This window comes from Branchiostoma lanceolatum, chromosome 3, assembly GCF_035083965.1.
Source record: "Branchiostoma lanceolatum isolate klBraLanc5 chromosome 3, klBraLanc5.hap2, whole genome shotgun sequence".
NCBI lineage: Eukaryota > Metazoa > Chordata > Leptocardii > Amphioxiformes > Branchiostomatidae > Branchiostoma > Branchiostoma lanceolatum.
Window position 1 is genome coordinate 26,332,610 of NC_089724.1, and position 21,783 is coordinate 26,354,392.

At 42.8% G+C, this 21,783-nt stretch overlaps 1 protein-coding gene across 2 annotated transcripts in view; it reads right to left on the bottom strand.

Annotated features, from left to right (window-relative positions):
• The window catches only part of LOC136431236 (vesicular glutamate transporter 1-like), a 65,009-nt gene extending 44,499 nt beyond the window's left edge, over nt 1-20,510 (bottom strand). The window contains exons 1-2 of one of the 2 annotated variants that reach the window (XM_066422558.1): nt 20,494-20,510; nt 15,166-15,602 (exon numbers count right to left, since the gene is read on the bottom strand). In XM_066422558.1, the coding sequence (XP_066278655.1) occupies nt 15,166-15,260 (95 nt within the window). In that variant the 5' untranslated portion in view covers nt 15,261-15,602; nt 20,494-20,510. Of the gene's footprint in view, nt 1-15,165; nt 15,603-17,613; nt 17,913-20,493 lie in introns of those variants that run through there. The other variant, XM_066422557.1, reaches the window with a different exon arrangement.
• Between the last annotated feature and the right edge of the window lie 1,273 nt (nt 20,511-21,783).

Here is a 21,783-nt window from a genome sequence, read left to right on the forward strand (position 1 = left end):
ACCATGTGCAGGCTCCCATGTGGGAAGTAGCAGTCAATGTGATGACGATATGAACAAAATATTCTCTGTACCATGTTTCATTCAAGTATCAACGAAAGACACCATATGCCTAGTAGTCAATCTATCTATTAGTAATTGTATTCCTTAAAAAAGAGATATGTTTTTTAGCCGAACATCACCACATGCAGACGTGCCGTCTAGATCTAATTCTCCTTGATGACAATACTAACAAAATATTCCCTGTACAATGTTTCATTCAAGTATCAATGAAAGAGACCATATACCTATGAAAGCCAATCTATCTATTAGTTATTGTATTCCTTTAAAAAGATATGTTTTTAACCGAACATCAACACATGTAGTCGTGCCGTCTAGATCTATTTGCCCTTGATGACAATACTAACAAAATATTCCCTGTACCATGTTTCATTCAAGCATCAATGAAAGACACAATATGCCTAGTAGTCGATCTATCTATTAGTAATTGTATTTCTTTGAAAAGATATGTTTTTTTAGCTGAACAGCACAGTATGTAGTCGTGCCGTCTAGATCTTTTCCCCCTTGATGACAATACTAACAAAATATTCCCTGTACCATGTTTCATTCAAGTATCAATGAAAGAGACCATATGCCTAGTAGTCAATCTATCTGTAGTAATTGTATTCCTTTAAAAAGATATGATTTTTTTAGCAGACATCACAACATGTAGTCGTGCTGTCTAGATCTATTTCCTCTTGATGACAATAATAACAAAATATTCCCTGTACCTGGTTTCATTCAAGTATCAATGAAAGAGACCATATGCCTAGTACTCAATCTATCTGTAGTAATTGTATTCCTTTAAAAAGATATGATTTTTTTAGCAGACATCACAACATGTAGTCGTGCTGTCTAGATCTATTTCCTCTTGACGACAATAATAACAAAATATTCCCTGTACCTGGTTTCATTCAAGTATCAATGAAAGAGACCATATGCCTAGTACTCAATCTATCTATAGTAATTGTATTCTTTTAAAAAAGATATGCTTTTTCGCCAAACATCACAACGTGTAGTCGTGCTGTCTAGATCTATTCCCCCCCTACGCGGGCCTCCGGGCTGACGATGTTTCTCGGCGCAAGCATTCCTGTCGCCCCTGGGAGTTCCAGTATTTCCCATTCTCGCATCAGGTGATAGCTCACTTATTTTTCTCTGACGTCTTGCGACAGATGTCTTGAGATTTGACGTAGGAAAGTGTCAAGGTGAAAATCTTGTACTCTGTGTTTTTGCGAATTTGACCCTCTCTCCGTAGCCGACTCCCTTCAAACATTTGACTCTATTTGGCCAATTTATACTATTTTCCCAGCGACCCTTGGAGACTGGTAGAGTCTAGTTTTTGCGGGTTCAAAATTAAACCCGAAGGCCTGGATATATGTATATTTGTCCGTCACAAACATAGATATGAGATTTGAGATATTTTCCGTTCCTACAAAAAATACTAACAACGCACGTTCTATTCGTCAATAGCTACCTATGTACCATTTGACTTTCATGTATTGTCATATATTTTTGAAATATGTAAGTAGAAGCTTTGAAAAGGGTGATAATCATGAAAATTATGCTGAAAGTAAAATTCATTCAGGGATATTACATAGTTCGGAAGAAAACACTTATGTAGCATTGAAATCGTATGTTCTTTATACAAATACAAAAATACAGAAGAATAAGTAGTAGACTGGTTTATTTTGTCATCATCATTTGAAAGAATAAGTTAATTGCACGACAATTGTATCTGGTACAAAGTACGGCAGGAATTCGTAAACATAACACAAAATAGAAGTATAGAATAAAACTTAACATCCTAATCACTAATACAATTAGGGCCAGCATACATTTTTGATATAGTGTTATAATCAAGTGGGGCTAATCATTGGTTTCGGTACTTGGTTTCAAATGATAAAGCAGTCGTTTAAAAACATAAATATCTGCCGTCAAAATATACCAGAGATATTTTAAGAAATAATGTGTCATTCAGCAACTGGTATACAAAAGAATCATGCAACCACACGATGCACACAAAAAAATTACAACACACAACCAATATCCAGTGTTGACAATTCACATCCAGGCAAACAGGTCAAAGTCATGTGTCAACCTTAGAAGATATTGAAAGAAAATTGCAGTCTTATGAATGCCCATATTTGGAGATAAGGTCAAGCGACGGCACGGAAAAAGTGTGTAACCCTTTAGGGGTCGGCGGGATGCCTGGGCCGACATTTTTCCGTGTCAAACAAAATGTGTTTCTTATTTCCAGCGTTATTACATACACTTGTGGGTCAGAGAAATATTACCTGCCTTTGATAGGAACATAGTGTCGAGGGTCTCCTTGTTGATAAAATAATTATATCTAATAAAGAGAGAGAATGTTACATTATGTCCGCGGCAACAAAAGATATATTTTCAAAACACAGACTTCAAGTTTTGTACATACTGACTAACTCGTGGCAGACATGGATTTCTTGATCAGAGTCTACAAGTAATCTTTTAGTCTACCACTTTGCTTTGATGTCCGTAAAACAAAGATGTTTGAGCTAGAGACAGTTCTGTCAGCATTTCAAGTTTTTTTACATACTGACAAACTCGTGGCAGACATGGATTTCTTGATCAGAGTCTACAAAAAATCGTTTTGTCTACCATTTTGCTCTGATGTCCGTAAACAACGATGTTTGAGCTAGAGACAGTTCTGTCAGCATTTCAAGAACAATCATCAGTCGCTACTCAAAAAAAGCCAATACGAAATTGGTCCCTTGTGCTGAAATACAATCGTAAGAGAAAGAGGATCATCTGAAGCATTATGAAGCATATATCTACCGTAAAATACGTGCAAGTAGCAAACTTTTATACGCACCGCTATCAATGATATGTATAACTGATGACCTTACACTGGAAAATTACGTTGTGATGAATTTACATTTTTCATTCATCTTCATAGCTGTCAAATGTCCATCCTGTAGCTGTCAGATCAACATATTTTTTTGAGGTACACAACAATACCTTTCCTTCTCTACCGAATTGCGAATTTTCAATTGCCTGTGAGTCTTTTGAGAAGAACAAAAATCCGGCAGAGTTGGGTGGTGAACAATAAACAATAGAAACGTCTACATCCATAGGAAAGAAAAATTTGCTTGTGTGCCTCATTATCTTAGACGATGAATGCATTTACCAGCCTGGTGAAACTATTTAAGGCTGTAACTGTCAAGTTTCCATTCTGTAGAAGAAAGAAATCATCACACTTTTGCTCCTTTTCACTTACTTATTTTAGGAAATATTCTGACTTGCTTATTGTTGAATATATAGAAGTGATACTAATTGGGGAACAACATCTGGATCTCAGCCAGACCGCGCATTAGGGGAAACGTCGAAATGTCAGAATAATTTAGGGCAACCTTTGAAATCAAATTTGAAAGTTGTCTAATTACGCCACCCGGGAGGTTAGATGAGTTGAGAGGTGTTGACAGCCGACAGCAGGGGACACCAGGGAATAAGGAAGAGGCATTGACAGCCCTTAGGTGGGTACATCAGGGAATCAGGTAAAGGCGTTAATAGCCCTCATACCACCATTCTATTTCGGCAGAGACCTCGCTACGACCTAATATAGGACATATTGCTCAACGAATTTCATAGAAAACAACGCTTTGTGTGTGGGTTTTTTGTGTGTCTTTTCAGTCATACTTTTACTGCTTTTTGGGTGTTCTTTCAGTTATACTTTTAAATTTTGCATGATATTCCTATTATAAAGTCACGGGTTACCCAAGTCCTACTTAGGTCCCCGCGAGGTCGCCTCGAGGTTGCAGCGTGATCGCCGTCTAGCGAAATGGGGCCATAGAAGAATTCACCAGGGGATAAAGGGTGGAACCAAATCGAATGATCCTCAAACAGTGGGATTCGTCATCGAATTACGGGCAATTTTGCAATTTTTACGTGCAAACATAACTCTGCTAGCATGAAATGATTACACACAAAATGATACACTGACGGGACAGATCTTGCGAATGCACGAGTTATAGCGGAGGTACGTTTAGTAATAAGTTTATTGCAAATTCCTGCCCGAAGGCTAATTGCAAACAACATACATGTACATAAAATAACAGGGTACAAAATAGGTATAAAAGCGACTAGACTGGACTATACAAACGTAATTGTCTATAACTAGTGAAGGGTTTGACTTTTCTTTTGTAAACAATGGAAGACGTAATGTCCCACCTTTTCTATAATTTGTAGGTTTTTGGTAGTAGTGCTCTTTTCTTTGTCTGTAAGCTTAGGGAATTTCGGATAGATTTTAGCGGTCTGAATGTACAACTCATTTCGTGAAATATCATTGGTATGTAAGTTCTTGGAAACCAGCATTTCTCTGCAGCTGTAAAATCCTTTCCACGAATACGATCATTCATAACAAGTGGAAATTTGGGTATATTCCCAAAGGACTCCGAGTCAACAATAACCGTTTTCCTCCTCTTATGGTGCTGCATGTCATCTGTTTGAATAGTGTTTCTAGCAAGGGCTAAATAATGCAATGAATTCCTGACATAATTTATTTTTTTTATGTGTATCTTTCTAATGATTGAAACGTAAAATAAATTCAGAGCACATAATATAACCTGTTCCTTCATCATGCTCGACGCCATCACCCCGTGATGAGGTTTACATTACTCCACATGAAGACAATTTAACGGATCTCTTACTTCATATTGCTCCGTATTCATCTCGTTATGAAATCATAACGAGAACTTAATGGAGAATACAAATGGCACGATTGGGTAACCGGATAATCACATTTGTGCATTACATATGCGTGGTTTAAACCGCGGGATGAGGAGAGGTTGTTTTGTGTGTGTGTGTGTGTGTGTGTGTGTGTGTGTGTGTGTGTGTGTGTGTGTGTGTGTGTGTGTGCGTGTACATGTATGTATGTGTGCGCGTGCATGTGAATGTATACGTGTGTGTTTGTGTATAAGTGTATGTATGCGTGTGTGCGTGAGTGTCTCTCTCTCTCTCTGCGTGTGTGTGTACATATATGTATGTGTGTGCGTGTGTGTGCATGTGAATGTATACGTGTGCGTTTGTGTATGAGTGTATGTATATATGTGTGTGTGTGTGCGTGAGTGTGCGTGTCTCTCTCTCTCTGCGTGTGTGCGTGTGTGTGCGTGTATGTATGTGTGTGTGTGTGAGCGTGTGTGCCTGTGCCTGTATCTCTCTCCGTTACATTACTTGAGTATAAGAGATACATTTCAATCATGACATAAGCCTATTATTGTTAACTGTTTACAATTTTGTACACAATATGCATTGTCACGAACGTCACTGTGGAGTTAAGTATCCAATAGCTTGTCTTCGAATCTGCTTACTTTCTTAATCTTAACAGACGTTAGATAACAAGAATATTATGTAGCCTTATTGGTTGCTATCAAGATTCCAAACGTCCTCGGGTCATAGAACCTAAGAAGGGAAGTTCTGAGTTATTTTTTGCCCAAAGTTCAAAAGCTAAAAGCAAAGTATCTACACATTTTAAGATGTACCCGTGCCAAGTAACTTGAGTATAAAGATGGTCGGCAAAGTACTAAAATGTAATGACATAGACGGAAACACGAGAGATGATTGGCCACAAACTTGACTACCGTATTTCCAGTCACGAACGGGCACTGAACTAACACGCAGCTTTATTAGCGCCGTTATAAACCCGGGTTATCACTCCTGCTGCTTTCCCGGTCATGTCTCCCAGGACCGACGCGACGTCTTTATTGTCTCGGGGAGACACGGCGACCCTCGCCGCTGCCGGGCGCAATTTTCTCGGCGCCTCTGAATGGGATCGGGCCGCAGATAGGGGAGGGCCGCTGCGCTGGGGTATGATTTCGCTCGGATTTAAAGATGCCTTGCGGGGGAAACGCCCTAATCTCTCGTTCTAATGTCTATCAGTTCAGGCACGGAAGCGACCAGGGTATAATACCAACTTCCGATTCTATTGTGTAGAAGGGCGTGAACCAGAAACAGGGGAGAACTGTCTAAATGGGCGTCGACGTCTTTTCAACGCTATCTTCATTCAACCAACAATTCAACTCAAGCACCCCGCACCATGAAACTCTTTCACAAATACCATACTGAACATACCTCAACGTCATAAATATGATATCTTCGAGAATAATTGGCTCATAATAGCGACATAATGAACACCATTGTTTACCACCTGTATTCTGTAATTGTTGTGAAAATTGATGTTTGTACCTGAAAAAATAAGAGTACCATTTCAAAATTTAGGCTGGATAGATAACATGTGCCTACGCTAGTAAAATATTATATGTTTTGATGGATATCTTTTATTACGCAAAACGGAACATACCGCTTAGTCAACGTCATAGATAAGATGTTTTTGAAAAAAATGAGATCATTATAGTAGCATAATGAACACCATTGTTTATAACCAGTATTCTGTAATTGTTCTGAAAATTCACGATTGCACTGAAGAGAAAAAAAAAGTACCTTTTCAAAATTTACGTGCGGCTTCGATTGTTAAGTATGAAATATTTCAATGATGAAAGCTCTTCCAGAAATTAAGAAATCATCGTTTTATGGTCAGGACGTAATTCCAAACATGAAATTATGATTAGGCCTTTGTCTTCAATCTAATTATGTACCTATGAGTAAGACTAACAGAAAATAAAACACCCACAGTAGTTCGTTCCAAACGAGGTGACACAGGGCCTGAATCATCACTCCTCACGTCTCTATCCATCGACTGGTTTCACCCGCTAAACAATCGTCCATTGTTCCCTCCAAACAGGTGTCGGAAACAACAAAAGACTCCGCGACCTTTCTGCTCAACGCATCCATTTACGTATGTGATTGATACGGCAGAAGACACGAATATGAATAAAGGGTACGATTTAAGAATAGATATCTCTATGAAATCTAAGTTTTCTTATTCTAAGCCTACGCTAGAAGAAGAAGAGAATATATATTTAAAAAGAGATAAAATTAGTCATGTTTTAGATTCACATATCCCTTCGCTTTGTTCACAAAGATCATACAAGGCCTACAGGAAATACATATATTACATCGGAGCAACTGGAATGTCCCGGATGTTCAAGGGTATACAATTCCCCGAGATAATATCTGCGGGGTTCTCTCTGCATATATACGCCCTGTCACGCCAGGAACTAGTCTCCTTTATACCGGGCTGTGCGAGTCTCGCTCTCTTTTACTCTGGCCTATATTGTGCCTACTTTTGTCGCAGTTCTTATTGTACTCGCCTTTGTCGGTGGCCCACAAGGAACCGAATGCAATTAGAACAGAAATGCCATTGAAAAGGCACACCATAAAGGCAAAAGGGAGAGAGAAAAACAATTCGTAGAGCCTGTTAAGGAGGCTAGAAAAAAAGTCTCTCACTTCATCATCCCTCACACTTGCCAGCGCGCGCCGATATATCCCCGAGAGACGGCAAATTGAGCCCTTCGCGCTTCGATGCGCTCATTTCCATATTTTATTACGAAAAGACCTCCCAAATTACCGCCTGATGAGAAAGGCAAATATGCCTATTGTCAAGGACACATAGGCGGGAGTGGGACCTGCCTAATGTGATCCCTGTGGCCCTTCCCCTTATGCTATCGACAGCGTAGTTAATCATCGGGCTCGGCAAGCTCTCGTGGGGACCGGCTTGCTCATAAAGGATCTCTCGGCATCGGTAATGAGCCCACCCGCAGAAACTCCCGCGAGTCCTCCCGGTCCCGCCGATGACATTACGGAATATCGCGGCGGTTATTTGTGTGAGTTTCACGTTCCACTATGTCACCTGTGCAAATATTCTCCTCCCCGGACAGTTTTAGACAAATACGTCGCTGAAATATTGCTATAACTCAGTTTCGAACTGTTCCCGTGGGATGCTCCTACAACATGGGCTAAATAAACTTTGAGTGGGTTTATAAAAGTTAGCGGAGAAAAATGCAGAGAGAACATTTAATAATCCTTTTCTTTCGTTCTCATTCTCCTAATCATAACCAACCAGGAGCGGATTAGGGATTAGAAAGCTATGACGGTTATGTCCTTGGTGCTGAATTTGAATTGTTATCGTGAGAAATCGTCCAGAGAAAGAGGACCATCTGAGGCTTTGTGAAACGTGTATCTACGGTAACATACGCGTGGACCACAAAATTTAACTTTCCTATGTAGCCCCCAAAGCTTCGAAGAGCGCTATTCAAAATATGATGAGCTGGCGACCGTACAGTGACAATCACGATATCCTGAATGCAAATTTTCCGTCTTTCCGTTCCTGATAAGTTTTATCCGCAAAAAGACTTGCACCATATTGTTGTCCCTTTTAACTTACTCTCCTTATACAGTTATATGTACACGATGTTTTATACTATAATGCTCTCAATAAACTATGAGTAAGTATGTTTACTCCTTCATTGTGCAGAGAATTGATATCATCTTCATTGAACAGTTTATAAGTCACCGTTGACATGAAAAAATAGAGAAAATTGCGTTTCAGTAAAGTGAATGGTGGAACAGGAATATTGATGTAATGCATATGTTAATCCAAGGCAAACGCAGGTTTATTTAACCAATTACATAACCGTATATTATTACATGTTCCACATGAGTTCTTCTGTGAATGAGCTCGCATTTATGATGTGCTTAAAGCAGATCAGATAAGCCATTATTAAACCATACTTATGACGTGTATATTGTAATATAATCTCCCGATTAAACCATAAGCTTTGACGTGTCTACTATATCATATGCGCGTCTGTGTCATCTTAAAATTCAACAACCAACTTGCGAGAGAGAAACTATTAGATGAATGAGCTTCCCCTAGTTTTGAAGACAGGGAACTATTATTCTGCCCCTTAGTGTTTCAGCGTGTTTATTCTGCAATCTACCTTCATCCTTTTCAAGCTGATTTTATAATTGCTAACTCCCAGGCGGGGTAATATTTCCAGATCCGCTTTAACATCAATCACGTAAGTCTGACAGGGCAATCTGCTTATGGAAGTTGTTTTGTGTGTAATCTGTTCTTTCAAGTGGACTGCTTGGCACGATATAAAACACGCTATCAAAGAATGCTTGGGTAATCGTTTGTACAAATTAAGGACAGAATTATGCCGCCCTTTTGTAGATAAAAGAAAGCTCTAGTATGTAATCGTTTGTACAAATTAATGACAGAAACATGCCGTCCGTCTGTAGATAGCAGGGTAGTTTTAATATAACACACACACACGCCCATGAGAGGCGGGGAGATCGTCGTTTGAAACGGTCCGGAAATGTGCAGTATGTACGCAGGAAAAGCCGATCCTTTATCAGCGACTCTCTCCTTTGACGGCGGCTGAAAGAGCTATGCGCTAATGGTGGCGGATGAATAATACACCCCGAACCTTATCTCGTATCGAGTTGATACTGTTGTGGGCTCTCTTTATTCAAGCTGAACCCGGAATCTCTCGCCAGGCCCCCGATGTATTCATCTATCTATCCGAGCGCCGCAATAAACATGAATGCAGTCGGTTCTCCGTCGTCGGGGGACGACGCTGTGAAAGATCAAAGACTGCTCAAATGTCAGGACTAACGGGCTATGAAGTAGAGTGGAATATTTTCGCGTCTAGAGAAAAAAAAAGACTTTCATGTTTTAGAATGAAGATCTGATACTAAAGGAGCAGACTTGGAGATGCATACTCAGATATCCGCATGTTGGCATTAAAGAACTCTTAGCTTCAGTTTTTATCATCAAAAGTTGTTTTTGGTCTTGAATATTGGCTTGGTAATATTTCTACTGCAAAATCTTGGATTACAGTATCAACCAAGGATGTTTGTATCTGACGTTGCAGGTTTAAAACCAGTTGCCAATGCATATTGTATATGGTTATTGAGACTAGACACTCATTTAACCAGACGTTCCCTTTCTACCAGACAAAGCACGAGCTTCCTCGAGCTCATGAAATGTCAACACGGAAATTCTGTGACAAATTAGTCGTCCCTCGTTAGCAGGTGAGGCGGCAGGAAAGGCGGTGATGTATTCCCGCGCGCCGGTCTCGGTGGGACCGTGCCGGCGTACCCTGGCAGTGATCAATGTGCGTGTCAGCGCCCGGTACTGCTGTATGATGAATCATGCATCAGGGGTCTTCGTTAGCTGGGGTGTCTGACTCGGGAATCGTCGTAAAGGATGTTGTTTTAGAGCTTTGTTTTGAATTACTTAAAGAATATTGGTACATATAGAACCATCCAGAGCCTTTCTGTACATATTTGTGTTGATCTTATTGTCTACTTGCATTTGAATGTTATCATATTTCATAACTAAACCCTATTGAATAATGCCGGAGGGAAGGGGAGGGAGGGGGGTACATGACCTGCAAAGCTACTTCTAGGTACTTTCAATAACTGTAATGCTCATGAACACATTTTCGACAAACGTTGACAGGAAATATGCACAAATGTACTTAATATTATTGATTTGGCGTTTCTCTTACTTTTTGAGGCATTCAAACATAGCTTTCCTTTTATGGATGACGCGTGTATTTTTAAATTATATATCCTCGCAAATCAGTCGACTGTTGTACTTGGTTGTAAATACATCTTTATCTTTTAATTTTGCAGTGTTGTCGGGCATTAAAACTAGCTTCATGTATTGAGAAAGTTCAAAGGCAATGTTTCCAATTTCAACATCATTATGCGTCAACGTTTGGTTGGCACAGATCCCATTGTTTGAAGTTTTATTATATTCTTCGGAACTTGATTAAAAGAGAATATGTAAATGAAAGAATTGTTTCGCCGTCTGACATTAAAACTACCCATGCACTGTCAAGAAATCGCAATATCAGTTTGACAGGTCGCATAAAGAGACACGCCCTACATATTGTACAACATACAATAAAATCATAACTTGCTTCTATTGCTTGTCGATGTTTTAATTGTTGTCTATCTTTTGTTCATCATTTGACGTTATTATTAAACGACCGACACAAGTGGGCCGTAACTTAATTGTCCCACTTTTAAAAAATGAGATCCAAAAAAAGACTTGTCGATTTTTGTGCCATCTTGTTTCACAAGGCACAATTCAATTGCAGTCGCCCATGCCGTGCAGTTATTTGAATGAACAAGACGCCTGCCTTCCTTCGCCGGGGCGAAATAGATTTCTTATTTAGATAACGACCCTGGCATGATTGCATTGTTTAATTGCCCGCCACTGTGATCTCTTAATGACATATTGTAGCGGGGAACTTCCTATCGACCTCATCGACACAATACGTGCGGAAACCGTGCCCGTGACACCGGGGTGGTGGAAAACGATCGCTCAGGAAGACTCAAATTGAGACATCTCTACCCTTCCGAAACGGTTTGCCCAGCTAGCCAGAGACGGCAGCAACGTCACTCTCCATCAGCGGAAACCCTCCCCTAATCCGCGTAATTCCATTGCCCGAAATCCGCCGGTATTGCGGACAAATCCGCGCAAATGCGACGAGCTGATCCTCGGCATCAAAACGTTCTTTGCGGAAATTAGTTGAGGTCGGCCCGAGCTGTACGTCTCCGGCGTTAATAGCGGGTTCCGTCTCCCCCGCTCTAATTCTGCACGGTTGGTTATAGCCTTGCAATGTAATCTTCTTCCCCTTACTGGTAGATTAGGCTGTCGGAACAGGGAATCGATAGAGAAATGAGAAACAGAGACAATTTTCGGCGCGAGTGGAATTAGGTGCGCGGCCCGGAGAGAGATCGTGCGATAGTGTTGCTGACATATCGGCCCAGCACGTTCTCAGAACCGCTGGGTCCGGGAACAAATCGGCAATCAGGCATGCAAATAGCCGCAAAATTACGCAATTTTACCTCGCAATTTACCAATTTGCGCGACAAATTTGCGCCTTTATTCGGGACAAATTGCTAATCGCCCCTCGAATGTGGCATAGGCGGCAATGGTACAACGTTACGGGGCCTGTAGCGATAGCTTTTCCTCGCCATCTACAGGTAATGCACAACCTAATGTCCCATTCTCTCACCAACTTCTCATCTTCAGCTTGAAAATGGCTGTTTTTTTTTCCCGCCGTGTTGGAATATCTGAAGCTTCAATCTAGGACTACAGTCCATAAATCATGCCTATCTTAACACCCCGGCTCATTACTTTATCTTTTATCACTTTATTACCCGAGCCGGCATCATCCACGGTGTGCCACCTGCAAGGGCATCAAAACACACTCTAATTGTACCTAGGGGGAGGAGGGGGGGTCTGTGGCGTGAATAAATGTGGAAATGTAAGAACTTCTCTCCCGTTCCGGCCTTCAGGCTGTCTAAGCAGGCGTTACTCGCCATGCCCGGGTGCGAAAATCCGCCGCGCGCCCGACGATCAATGCCATCAACGCCGGGTTTATTGGGCCTAATGACATGTTTTCGCAGATTAATATCGTAGCGAGCCAATCGCTCGGGCCTAGGGGGGCCCGAAGGACCCGGCCCGGCTTTAATAATGCAGCGCGGGCTTGTCCGGAGTCGAACAATTGTGCCCTCTCGCGCTGACCCCCATACATTTTCCAGATATCATTATCCGGCTTTATGGGCGCGGTGTGTGGAAAGAGCATATCCCAGAAATCCCCGTAATTCATCATGGCGGACAGGGAGGGGGAGGGGGGTTACGGAACGGTGGGCCCGTCATGTGACGTCTGCTTCCTCCATGTCATGTCGGAGAGTCTGCAAAAGTTTGCAGTTCAGAAACAAAAAACTGTGACAATAACAAAGTTTTTCTATTTTAAAGTTTGATGAAGGTTTTTTTTCACTACATTTTTGCATATTTACAAGGGAAAGGTGCATCGTTGACGTGATTATCTGTAACTTTGTCACCTTGCCTTCGTAACGACTGAAATGTTTAGACACGCATCTTTTTAACTTGGAGAGGATTTCACCTTGAAAATCTTTTCAACAGGTGCCTCAATTTCTCAAACGTACACAGTAACAGAACGAATGCAGGGAATGACTTCAATGAATAAAAACACCATCGGACGAAATGGTTTCTAGATGGATATACCATAGATCAATGAATACATATCTTATTGTTTTATATTTCCATTATATCTTTCGACTGGCCGGCTCAGTTGGAATTTTGACGGGGGCATCCTTAATCCCCCCCGCATCTCTATTTGTGCTGTTGTAACTTTAATGTACTAACCACTACTGTATCATGTTTTAGACCTAAATATTTATACTGCTATAACCACACACGCACGGACGCCTGTCAAATTTCATGTCATGTCAGAAGACAAATCGTCCCTTATTTATTCATTTGAAATATACAAACCAGTCCGACAGAAAAAAATATGCTCTACGTGGCGGTTCTTTTTCTAATCTACTCTTTCACTTGTATGCACATTCATCAATTACCTCATCAATCGGGCAAGACATTTATGTGTGGTGGTTAGATTAGCAGACTAATAAGGTTAATGAGATGTGTGTGCCAATGTCACAAAAGTTTGTCGAGATGTGTGTATGAATACTGAACAGGTAGTCCAGGAGGAGATTCTCAGAAGAGGCCGGAAAACTGACAAACGTAGGACACCCTTTATGTATTTAGTCCACTATCATAGAATGATAGCTTGATGCCCTTTGATCATTTAAAGGTATGTTGTTCTATGGTCCAGGTGGGACATCATGGTTCCAAGGCTCTTTATGCAAATTTATGCAAATGAGGCTACAGTTTGATCACGATGCCTCAGAAAGTGTCAAAGTATCTGTCGATTCTTTTGAATGATTATTTCATGCGGGCAAACAGCTCGCTTCAACTACGTATGATGTGACTTTCAAACGTTGCTTGCAAATGAACCATGCCGGTTATGTCGTTCTTCGTGCAGTTTTTGACGAATATCGCCACTCTCTCCTCCCTGACTCCCATGTTCTCATACAGGCCTTACATAAGCCACTAGGCGTCACATATATCCTAGTAAACCCTGTTCACCATGTGGCAACAGTGACACAGTCCGCCGACATGCCCAATTGGAAGCCTACGCATGAACACACACCTTTCCTACAACCATCAGACAAGCGTTCCGCTCCCAAACGCAATTTCTCGCCTCTCCCCGCCCGTGAAAACGCAATCCCTGCCCTTTTTGTCCGGCTCCCTACACCGACTTGTTGCCAACAATGCGCGGGTAAGTGTGTGTGACGGGCTCGCCGCCAGCGCTTGATCTCAATTCTCCGTCACAGTAAAGACGGAGGGGTGCAGCTAGAAGTCGCAGAATCATCACTGTTACCGCGGTTGGCTGTGGGCAGGTTAGAGGTAACGCCGTAATGGCAGGAGCGATACACGCAGCAGATTGGTATTTAATTACGTGGAAAGCCCGGTCTATATACATTGTTGCCTAACATCATTAACAACCAATCCGTCATGCATGTAGCGCTAGCTGACGTGGTGGCTGTGGATGAATGCCTGTTGTGTGAGGAGACGCACACTCACACTCACTCACTCACTCACACTCTCACACACTGCATTCCTCCACCCGTGCACCCCAAGGCTCGCTAATAAAGGTTCACCTTTGTCAACCTTGCGTGGCAACCAACAATGGCGACTATGTCTAGTGTTTCTCGGCGGCATTAAAAATTTATGGCGCTCATCTCGGCTATTTTTGCACGGGCAGGTGAAATATACACCGAGGCTTTCAGTTCCACACCCCGAGGTTTTCTCCCCTTCCTTTCACTCCCCCACCTCTGATCCTTGTCACTGCCCTGTTGCTTCATTAGAAGCTCGCCCTGCCGTCGGGCCATAGATAAAGTGTCCAGTTAAGGCGCCCCGTGTTTATACTATACGTCAATTACGTTTATCAAGTGTTGCAGGGCGGCCAGCGGCGCCCGGAGTAAGTTACGGACGGCCGGGCGGGGAATATGCATGCCGAGTTGGAACACAACTAATAATGTCGGCGTACAGCCTACGTAGTCGCCACAGTAGCACAGGTGCACGCGTATTCAGACTAGGGAAGGCATAAGAAACTTGCCATTCCTGATCAAGCCAGACAGCCCAGTCTACTCCTCATGTCGTCATGTCCTAGCTACATCCTTATTCCATAGATTAAACTATGGCTGAAACCATGTTCAAAGCCCAGTTCGGCGGCTAATTACGGAAATGAGCTGAAGTTTAGAAGCGTTTAAAGGTTGTGTGTGCAAAGATGCGGTACTCACTTTGTTATCGGCGACTTGACTTTTGCGATGGGGTCTTTCTCGCTCCACGGCGTCAGGACCTTCTCCTTCAGCGAATCGAAGCCTCCGAACGGCATGGTGTACTCCGTCCGCTCCGCCCGGTCCGAGCACGCTGAAGACTCACGGCTCCTCGAACTGACAGAACGCTGGGGTACAGCTAGCTGAGACGTGCGGGCGACTCGGGATCAGGCCCGCTCTGTTAGACGGACAGTCATGTTCTCTCTCACCGCGCTCGGCTAGGAGACGAGTTGCACAAACTTGCGTCACGCCAGGAAACCTGTGCAGGACTGGACTGGACTAGAGACAGCGCGCGGTCCTGCCTTCCTCCGTCACACCTCCGCAGACGGTACCAGCAGAGACAATGTCCGACCCGAACCGACTCGTCCGGTCGGCCTTTCCCGTAGACACGTCGTCGTCGACTGTTGGTGAAAGAGAGAGAGGAGAGGAGAGAAGACAAAAAAGCGTGAACACTTAGCCCGGTCTCGTCTCACATTAGCTAATTGAATTTACATCAAGCCCTCTCCGAATTATTTATTTGATGACGCTTGGCATAAATATTGCAACTCTGTTTATCATATCCGGAAGGGACGGCCCGCGCGGGTTGTGCGCATGCGCAGAATGAGCTGTGGCGCTTGCCGGGGCTTTTAGGCGAGAGCAACATGTCTCTGCGGACCACGGGTCGAACAGCGTTCTCACCAATAGACGCCTCAACACGCCATTAATGAAAGTCGGTGGAAAGTCAGCCTCCGGAACGCGCCTTCATCTCTGACTGCTGAAACATGTGCCTAGCCCCATCTCCGCTTTGATTCAGACATTAATCCGACAGATGAGGAATAAGCTTGTATCACAGACCGTGTACACATCTCACGCAAGTGTGCACTGACACTGTTTTCTCGCTTGTAGGCAATCTTTCTTGGAATAGATCAAAAAGGTGTGAAATTTCTCGCCTGTGCTAGAGGTGACCCGATTCTCTTACCTGGTCGCTTGGGAGAAGGGGGGGGGGGGGGGCGTGAGCACAAATTAGGCCACTGTGAAGGTGCGGTCTGACATAACACGGCTACTGCTGGGTGAACAACAAGTGCGAGGTGGCGGGGGTTATTTTACCCGGAGGAAACTTCCGCACGCCCGGCATGGCTAAGAGCAATTCGCCTTATGGCGTTTCCTGCGTCCCAACACACACACAGAGGCGCGGGCGAGGAAAAACATAATGGCGCGCACACGCGCCAGGCATTACTTCTTTATGATCTGTTTGTTTGGCTAAATAACCAGCAAATCACATGGGCGTGGGGACTGTCACCCGGGCTATCATCTCTCAATTAACGGGACGCATTAGGCGGCGGATTGTTCTAGGCTCTACCAGGCTCCGCGGATCGCTGGAAAAATAGAAAGTGGCAAGAGAAAGGAGGATTCGGATACGTAGAGAGGGACAATCCGTGGGTCGCCTATTGTCTCTCTCTCCGTAGCCGACTCCCTTAGCATACTAGTCACTGACCAATTTCTACTATTTTGTCAGCGATCCACCAAGCCTGGCAGAGGCTAGGATTGTTCCGTACTGCACTTTTGTTCCAGACAATACCATCTGGCCATTTCATAATTCCTCCAGTCTTAGCCACAACAATAGAGGAATGCAAAAAGGTCTTAACATGTAGATGACCGCGCTCCTTGCTTTTGAAGATGAATCTTAAGAGAGAGATCTTAAGAATTCCAGAGCACTTGGTATCTTAAGATTATGTTACGCATTTCAGTACGGAATTCTATGTCTGTATGGATGAGAATGTGTGTTTCATGGTGGTAATACCACAGGGATGATCCGAAATGACTCTGTGTCCCTCCCCTCTGCACGAGTCATTAATAATGCAAGGCGCTGCCCATACAACACACATAGCGTCCCCTGGGACGGCATTCTCACGGTATAACGGCCTGCCAGGTGTACTGCCCTCGCTGTATGATGAATATCTCCACACAAAATCGCCATTCTGGGTGCGCAGGTATAGTTATTATTATTAACGTGAGCCCGCGGTACGTACGGAAATGGCCGACGGGAGGGCGTTCGGTCCCGACCCATGTTCGCCTAAACGCTCGGTAATTGCCGGGTAGGTCCGGAGACCCTCGTTTACTGTCAATTTGGGGCGCGTTTTCATCGATTAGAATAATTGCCCCATGCCCCGAGATAAACGTCTCAATTCCAAAGCGAGTCAACTTTTCGATACGGCGCGCAGTTTTCCCGCTAGATTCGTGTGAACCGGCAGGATCTTCTAGTTCTATTTTATCTTAGCTAATGTCGCCATTTTGTTCTCTTTATGCCCAACGTTAACAGTGCACTGTTTCTGGCTTAAATGGATAGACCTTATGCAACATCATGCACCGCATACAGCGAGCAACATAAAACCACCGCACTTCTCTGTTTGACCGAACTCTTACAATCCTTACCTTAAGGAATAGTTCAGCCTTGAGAGAAGACGTCGCCCCTCCTCAAGATGTGAGGGTGGTCTTGAGGGCCGTCTTGCGGATGTTCGACAGTTGTTTTTGCGTAGACTGCAGGTTCATCCAAGGTCTCGGCGCTAAGCGGAACTCGGGAACCTTATGCGGGGCAGTGCTCGCTCGTCAGGGACCTTGAATTTGCACAATTTTCAAATTACGGCCCGACGCCTCGAATACATTCGACGGGGGTAAAAATCGAAGGGGAAATTTCCTCGGGGACTCGTAGTTGCATGAATTTCTCGCGCGGGAACCAAGGCGACGGCACGCCGCTATCGTCTGGGTTGCTAACTCACATCTAGCGGGCTGAATTACAAAAGAGAAATTTTAACCCGTCAGAGACAAAGTCCCGTTACCCCAGATAGACTTAGCACAACACAGAAGCCAGTTTTTATACCTGGTAATGCGTATTCTATCCAAAAGTTTGCTGATACGGATAAAAACAAGTTTACCTCCCTCCTAATGATTTAGTCAGGTCCCATCGGGGTGATATAGCCATTAATTTCAATCCACTGTTCCCACCAATGTCTAACTCCCCTCCCGTAATCTATATCTAATTCTTCAGCAAAGTTTAGGCCCCCATTCCACTAGACGGCGTTCGCATTGCGCCCTTGCTAGCGCTGCTACCTAAGTTGAATTTGTGTAATCCTTTATACTTCATAATTCGAACATCATGCAAAATGTAAACGTTTGACTGAAAGGCCAAGAAAACGCGAAAGGTGTAAAAAGAATACTGGAGATGCATTTAAGTTCGCATGGTTTTCATTTCGCGCTAAGGCGAAAATGCAGTGTACGCGGTGATTTTAAGTTCGCGGCAGCGCTATAGTCACATACTGCTACAGTATTGGAGAAAAAATGTTCGCGCTCGTTTTAAGTTCGCGGTGAAACAGTCGCCGCGAAAACCGCAGACATAAAACCACCGCAAACATTTCTGCATTTACAGTATTTTTTTTAGCTCTCTGTCAAATCGTACAGTCGGAGCGAGGTCACCACCCTAGTAGAATGGAGGCCTTAGGCACCACACAACGAGAATGGACCTGCCACCCAGAGACACGTAACGCGGAAATGCCGGCCCGTGTTATCCGCATATTTCTCTGGCGTTGTACCATTCTGTACGGGGAAGAATGTACAAACTCTGACGACTCAGGAGATAAGATAAGGGGCAGAGGGGATTTTCCATACACAACTTTTTTGTGAGGCGGCATCATTTTGAAAGGGCAGCGCGGTGCACTTGCCAGTGTCTCCGTTTCAATCTCTAAAGGGAATATTTTTTTCCTTGGCCTTGTCAATTCTGCCCTATTTTGAGCTAAGAGAACGATAATCAAGGTTCTCACACAATATTTGATAATCTAAAAATGCTATGTAACAGCAAATCGTATTGAAATACCACAAATAACATGCCATGATCACGTCACTTACTAATTAGAGTAAAATTTCGATTATCTTGATCCTCAATTAAGTACTTCTGATATTTACGTTAATTTTAGTGAATGAATAAATGAACTTTATGCCTAGGCGCCTCGACAATCGCAAATGGTACATTGTATAACAACAGCAACATCCCAAACCATATTCCTTCTGTTGAATGTGTCACACTGCAAGACTAGCGGCTTGATAATCGCGGTAATAGTCCCGGGGTCGGTCAGCCGTTATCATCATCACGACGTGAGCGCACGTGTCGCTGAGACTCAACAGGACTCTGATCACTCAAACTGGCAACCTCTGTACTCAGGCCGTGGTTACTCTCACAAATATACAAGTACAAGTGACACTGCCTTTAGACGCTTTTACCAAATAATCTAGCAACATGACAGAAAATTGCGAACTTTTAGTCCCTATGTGTTCGCTTGGTATCAATGCTATATTTTCTTTCCTTAGCTTCTGATTTAATTTTTGTTTTAATGTGTTGAATTGCAGCCGTGTTTCGCCTCACAAATATACAAGTGACACTGCCTTTAGATACTTTTAGAAGAGAATCTAGTTACATGACGGACAAACTGAAAAGATGAAGTATCTCTATTGGTTTAGTATTAGTGTTACATTGCTTTTTCGTAGCTGATTTTTGTTTCAATGATTTCAACAACCTCTGTACTCAGGCCGTGGTCCTGCTCACACAAATATAAGTGACATTGCCTTGAAGATATTTTCACAAAAGAATCTAGCAACATGACGAGAAATCGCAAACCTTTGGTCTCTTTATTGGCTTGGTGTTAATGTCGTATTGCTTTTTCGTAGGTTCTGATTGATTTTGTTTTGATGTGTTCAACAACCTTCGTACTGCCAGCCGTGTTTCGTCTCACAAATATGCAAGTGACACTGCCATAAATAAACACGGAAATTTTCGACCTTTTAGATTCTTTACTGGATTCGTATGAATGTTACATTTTCTGCTTTTTTTACATTCTGATTGATTTTTGTTTTAATGTGTTCAACAACCTCCGAGTCTGTACTTGGTGTTTCTTCTCACAAATATACAAGCTTAAGTGACACTGCTAAGAGGAATAAAAGTGAATATTTAACAGGTGACATTGCTGCACTTTTACAAAAGAATATAGCAACATAACGGAAAAAATTACAAACTTTTAGTCTCTTTGCTGACTTCGTAGTGATGTTATATTTTCTGTTTTTTGTTCCCTTTTGATTATTTTTGTTTTCATGTGTACAATGACCTCTGCAGCCGTGTTTCTTGTCAGCAATAAGTATCGCTGGGATAAAAATCCTTCAGAAGTTTCTGGTTCACTTTTGTCCTGATCTAACCGGCATGTTGCGCAAGAATCCCCTCCCCTGGCCCAAACCCGACAGTTTAGAGTGACAAAGACCTTACTATCTCACCCCACTTTGGTGCTCCTCGGCGCTCGTGGCTCCACTTGACTCACTGACCTAACAAACTGCCAACTCCACTTAAGGTATTGTTGAAGGGTGGCTGAGGAATTTTGGGATGTTTTTGAAAAAAAAAAACTTTCTTAAGCTTTATAAACCTTCCTCAACCTTAATTTTTTTTCAGGTAGTACCTTATAGCAAGTAAATAATTTATGCAAATTAGTATGATGTTATGATTACGTCATCAAGATTTATGAGGCCACGCCCCTTTTTTCGAAAAAAACGCTCTCTTTATTTGGCTTGTACTTCGTTTTTTATCAATATGATTTTGCAGGAATGTACATGATAGTAATACTTAAAGAATGACGCGTGATTACGAGTTTATTTTGAAATACCGATTTTTGGCGATTTTTTTTTTACCAGACAAAAAACATTCGCCAAAAATTGATGTGTACCCCGCCGTTTTGTTTCCCTGAGTCAAAGTAACGCTTTTTCTCGCGAGACAATAAGGAGTCAGGGGAAAATGCCTACTGAGATAACGGTCCGGGGGAAATTTGATAAATTCTCGACAAACAACCATTAGCGCGGCCTGGTGCGGTGCTTAAGTGGTTCTGGAGAACAGAAGTTATCTGTGAAGTGCCCTTGAACACGGAGTGCGTGACCTTTCACTAGCACTCCGCAACCACGAGAGGCATGCTGGGACTGAGGTGGGGAGGGCAACATACACAAGAGAGCAGGGTACCGGTCCTAATATGGTCATATGTATGGCAAAGGCAAGCTCTACAGGATCATACACATACTAGAATGACATACAAAAAGTTCTGAAAGATGAAAATTGGACGTGTCGAAGCCAATGAAAGACGTGGCTGTTAATTTGGTAATAGAAGATTAAGATACAGACCTACCCACATACCAAGTATGAAGACAATCCATCCAGGCATTCTCAAGTTATACTGTTTACAGACGGACACACACACACGAACGCTGTGCAAAACTTAACCTTCTCGGCGAAGGTAAACTGTCTTTTGCACCTAAAGTGTGCGTTCCTCGGAGGATAGTGATTTTGCACTAGTAGATCTCTTTATATTCCCATTTCTAATTCAACGGTCTTACAGCACCCGGTGGACTAATGAGAGTTATGTTTATTATATCAATGATGGTAACGAAACTTTCCGGTCAATGTCGGATCAAATCGAGCAACAATATTGCAAGTGCCGAGCTCTGAGCACCCTATCTACATCATATCTATACCCAGTTTTTACATACTAGCCGCACCCAAGCCTTCACTAGCCTCTACCAGGC